This window comes from Tripterygium wilfordii, chromosome 15 (assembly GCF_013401445.1).
Source record: "Tripterygium wilfordii isolate XIE 37 chromosome 15, ASM1340144v1, whole genome shotgun sequence".
Classification (NCBI taxonomy): Eukaryota; Viridiplantae; Streptophyta; class Magnoliopsida; order Celastrales; family Celastraceae; genus Tripterygium; species Tripterygium wilfordii.
The window spans coordinates 660,833-665,626 of record NC_052246.1 but is presented as its reverse complement, the minus strand read 5'-3'; the positions used below and the strand labels follow the sequence as shown (position 1 = coordinate 665,626).

The 4,794-nt window shown below is 32.1% G+C and overlaps 1 protein-coding gene across 2 annotated transcripts; it reads left to right on the top strand.

Moving 5' to 3' along the window:
* Positions 1-1,029: 1,029 nt before the first annotated feature.
* Positions 1,030-3,078, top strand: LOC120016954 (transcription factor MYB54-like). Of its 2 annotated transcripts, none has more exons than XM_038869969.1 (3): positions 1,030-1,448; positions 1,885-2,331; positions 2,802-3,078. In XM_038869969.1, exons 1-3 carry the CDS (start codon positions 1,334-1,336, stop codon positions 2,981-2,983), a joined length of 744 nt encoding a protein of 247 aa, XP_038725897.1. In that variant the 5' UTR covers positions 1,030-1,333; the 3' UTR covers positions 2,984-3,078. The 2 variants fall into 2 exon arrangements, with proteins under 2 accessions (XP_038725897.1, XP_038725896.1); XM_038869968.1 differs by having other exon boundaries at positions 1,885-2,337.
* Positions 3,079-4,794: the final 1,716 nt, after the last annotated feature.

The window sequence follows — 4,794 nt, the reverse complement described above, 5'->3', positions numbered from 1 at the left end:
CGTACAATTTCCTATTTCTTTAGAATGTTTAGGTATTAAGTAATTCTTCTAATATAAGTCACTTTCGTTTAACAAAGTGTGCCAAGTTCAATATTAATGGGGGATGAATTGCTTTTTTATCTTTAAATAAATATAAAATGTTATACAACGTAATTAATTAAATAATGATTTAAACACCTGAGAATTCACTTGAAGTAAAAACACAAGTTAATACACCACATATAAACTTGTATGACCATTTTTTACATGCAAGTTTCCACTAACTTTAACCATATGGTAATTATTGTCTTCGAAAGTAATCCAAGATGCATTGCATGCTATATTGATGTTACTTGAGGGGCATTTTGAAGAAGATTTGTACGGTTTTGTAATTCCACAATTTCAACAACTAAACAACTAGAGGAAGACCAGGCCAGATGTGTTTTGACTCATAAAAGAACAGTTAAACCGATGGCTGCTCGAATCTCCACGTGCAGTTAAAGAAGTTATAACACCGGAAAGAAAAAAGAAAAAAAAAACAGGTAATTAGTTAGGTCTGAAAGGTGATCAAAAACCTAAAACACCTCCCCCCATACGCACATAAACCCCACAAAGTCTATAACAATAATACCAACCCCCTCTTTGATTAAAATTAATCTTAATTAACACAATCCTACTTTACTAAATTAATTAAATAATGTCAACTGCATGTATATACACATTCATTAGTAGTAACATTATAGCCATTGAATTTATCTCTCTTTTTGATAACATTTATATATATATATATATACACTATTTTATTTATTATTTTTTTTTTTAAAAAATAGTGTATATATTTGTATAAAAATAAGATGGGGCTAGATATGTAGGTGGTTTATAAGTAGACGTTGTAGGTTAGAAACTAAGGAAGACGTTGAAAGGAGAACCAAATTCACCCCACCAAGCAATCCCACTCTCTCTCTCTATCATGTATGTGTTTGTGTATATTTATAGGTTGATATATTACTTATCAGAGGGTGCGTTTGTTTGTTTGTTTGTTAGCCTAGACGTAGCATCAATCGCTGGTACACACACAAGTCTGTCCAAACCCTCCCCACTCTCTAACGGAATTCAAACACTTTCCCAATTCTCTCTCTCTCTCTCTCTTCCACATAGTTATATAATCATCTCATCTTCATTTACCACCACCACTTCCCTAGCTATCAAACTTGCTAGATATCTCTCTCTCTCTCTCTGGTTTTGGTTTCTTTAGCTATAGCTAGTTCTAGAAGGAAAGGATTGCATTAGGTTTTCTATATAGTTAGTTGTTATTGTTTAGTTTTTGGGTGATATTCTAGAAGAAGATCAGATCATGTGTACCAGAGGCCACTGGAGGCCAGCTGAAGATGAAAATCTTAAGGAGTTGGTGGAAAAATATGGCCCTCATAATTGGAACGCCATAGCAGAAAAGCTTCAAGGAAGATCAGGTAATTATGTTTATCATCAATATCCCATCAATCAATAACAACACCCTACCTTAATTTTATTTTCTTTCATTTTTGAACAAAAATATCATTTTGTACCATTGAATATGAACCCTCTAGGGCTTGCAGTAACAGTGACATATATATAGTGGCTCGCCTAAATCTCTATTTGAAATAATTGAATTGATATTGTAATTACAAGTTACAACTCTTGCACCATCACTTTTTCTTACAAGATTTTCTCAATTTATCTAGTTATTGAGAAATTATAAGTTCTAGGGTTTTTGATGCTAACAAGCTAGCTAACATATATATGTACCTAAAAATCCCAGGTATAGTTTAATTATTTAGGGGGAAAAGTTCATGTGTGTGTGTGTGTGACAGTGACTAATTAATTGGTTTGGTTGATTAAACAATTGATGATGGTTTATATACGTAGGGAAGAGTTGTAGGTTGAGATGGTTCAATCAGTTGGATCCAAGAATCAATCGAACACCTTTCACAGAAGAGGAAGAAGAGAGGCTTCTTGCTTCCCATAGAATTCATGGCAACAGATGGTCTGTTATTGCAAGGCTGTTTCCTGGTCGGACCGATAACGCTGTGAAGAATCATTGGCATGTTATTATGGCTAGAAGATGTAGAGAAAGATCGAGGCTTTACGCAAAAAGAGCTGCTCAATCACTACTACTAAATCATCATCCTCATGACCATAAACATTCTTATTCTTCTTCTAATATTTCTAAACCAGACTTGCAAATCATGGGGTGTGACAACGGGAGGAGTACTACTCTTGGTTCAATATTTGTTGATAAGTATTGTGAAAAATATGAGCATCCATTCACTACTCACTGCTTCAATGCTGAAAATATGAGTTCACAACATGAAGGTAAAGGTAATGGAGTTTCATTTAAGTTAAGTATTTTTTAATATTGTACTATTTCTTTCAAGTAAACGGGATGGAGGATTCGAACTTGTGTACCATCAAGTGAAGTATAAGCCTTAACCACCTCGATCGAGGGGTGGTTGGCTATTTTTGCTTTTGTTTACACATGAAATTGATATTGCTAAATCAATTCAAGACGTTGAAAAATTTACATCAATAAAGCACTAAGTTCTATAACTATGATATGGCACTATTTATTGTCAATTTTTTGTACTCAATTCAATCAAGCTTAATTTACAATGTCAAATTTCACGGATTATTGTAATTCAAAATATTTATTATATATTATATGATTTTGTTATTTGAATAGTTGATAATAATAAAAGGCAGAATATTAACAAAAAGGTACAAAAGTGACCTGTGATTATTATTCTGTGCTCTTATATGCATTTTTTTGTAATAATTTTTCGCAGATATTAAGAATCAGCCGATGGAGTTTTATGATTTTCTACGAGTAAACACCGACTCCAACAAAAGTGAAGTGATAGACAATGCAATAAGAGATAATATTGAGGAAGTCAATCAGCTGGAGCAACACAACAAGGCAGCAACTGGTGTTCCATTCTTTGATTTCTTATCAATTGGAAGCTCATGATCGATCTTTATAATTAATTTGGTGATCTGGATCTCTTATCAACTAAATTACTTACATATATATATGTATCAAGCATGCTTGATGAGTTGCTTCAACTTAATTACCTAACTAGCTAGAACTAGAAGTTACAACTTAATTTAACTGCCTTGACAGATCTAAGAATATATATATAATATTGAAGAGAGATATGTATGTATAGAAAACTTGAAGTTGTATGTATTAAAAGCACAAGCTTTTGTCCAGAATTTTAGTGTAAAACAAGGTATCAAGAGAATGTTCAAATTAATTACAGAATCTCTGTTGATTCCATACTTATACGAAATATTTGCATGATCTATATATTCATATTCTATACCATGTTAAACTCTTCATATCCCAGAAATCGTTAACTATAGTAATAGGTTTATAAATATGCATGTTCTTGTAACACACACACACACACACACACACCAAGAACTTTGCATGTAGCTTTGAATATGAATATATATATATATATATATATATATATATATATATATATATATATATATATGTGCGTGTTTCGGTAACTGTGTTTTTGGTTCTGCACAAATTTTCGGTTATTATTGATCAGAGTTTGCATGGTTCGTTTCCATGAATTACTGCTACCCTGAAATCGGAATGAATGCACACACTCATGCATATATAAATAAATACATGCATATGTGTGTGTTACTGTCTGTATACAGTATACATACATATATATCCCTGTTGACTGTTGTTGCCCTTCTTATTTAGCTCAGCTCGTGCTTTTGTGTATATATATATACACCTCATATTGTTATCTTTTTATGTATTTTAATGTACGAGATTTCTGGAGATTATCACTCGTACTAGGGATATATACAAAAATGGATGTTGACCTCTGTGAACTAATGGGGCATTTGATTGGTGTTTTGAGGGGAATGAGGGTGAGATGAGGATGAGATTATACATTCTCTTGTTTGGTTGAGTTTTGGAGGGTGGAATCTTAAACTCATTTCACTCTTTATTCTCCCTCCCTTGTAGAGAATAGTCAAGCTCACCAAAATGGTAAGAATGACTTTTCTTCGGAAATGATAATGAGTTTTGATGTATAAAATACTTTTTTACCCTTTTTATAAAATATTGTTTTATTTTTTAAAAAGAAAAAAAGGGTGATATAGAAATTATACTATTAATATTATCACACTCATGCTCACTCTTTATTTTATACCAAACACGATCATACTCACCTCATACTCATCTCACATTCATCTCGCACAATTATCAACCAAATGCCCCACAAAATTATTGGTGGATGGTGGTAAGTTCTTTTTTTTTTTTTATGAAATTATCGGTGGTAATATTATAAATAGACTTATAGACCATGGATTATGATATATAGTTTAACCCGTACGTCTTGGATTAAATAAAATAAATTAATGTGACAATGAGTGAAGCATGAAGTTCTTGACATGACTTGTAACCACCCAATATCAATTTCTACATCGATATGTCTTCACTTTAGTGTTCACAATCTCTGTGATGGTAGAAAACAAACCGACATATATATATATATAGGCCATTTTTAACTCTCTCTGAATCAACACAAAATAAGAAACAAATATATTTATAGTTTTGGACTAGTAATATAATCATGCATGATGGATGCGTGATATATAAATATGTATTTTCAAAAATGTTAGGGATCCCAGTAAAAAACATCACAGTCATTCCAGTAGTATATATTATCCCTTGATTGATATAAGTGTAGTCGTGTAAGGTTCACAAAAACTGGTGATCGAATCAAGGAGTGACACATCCATTATTGA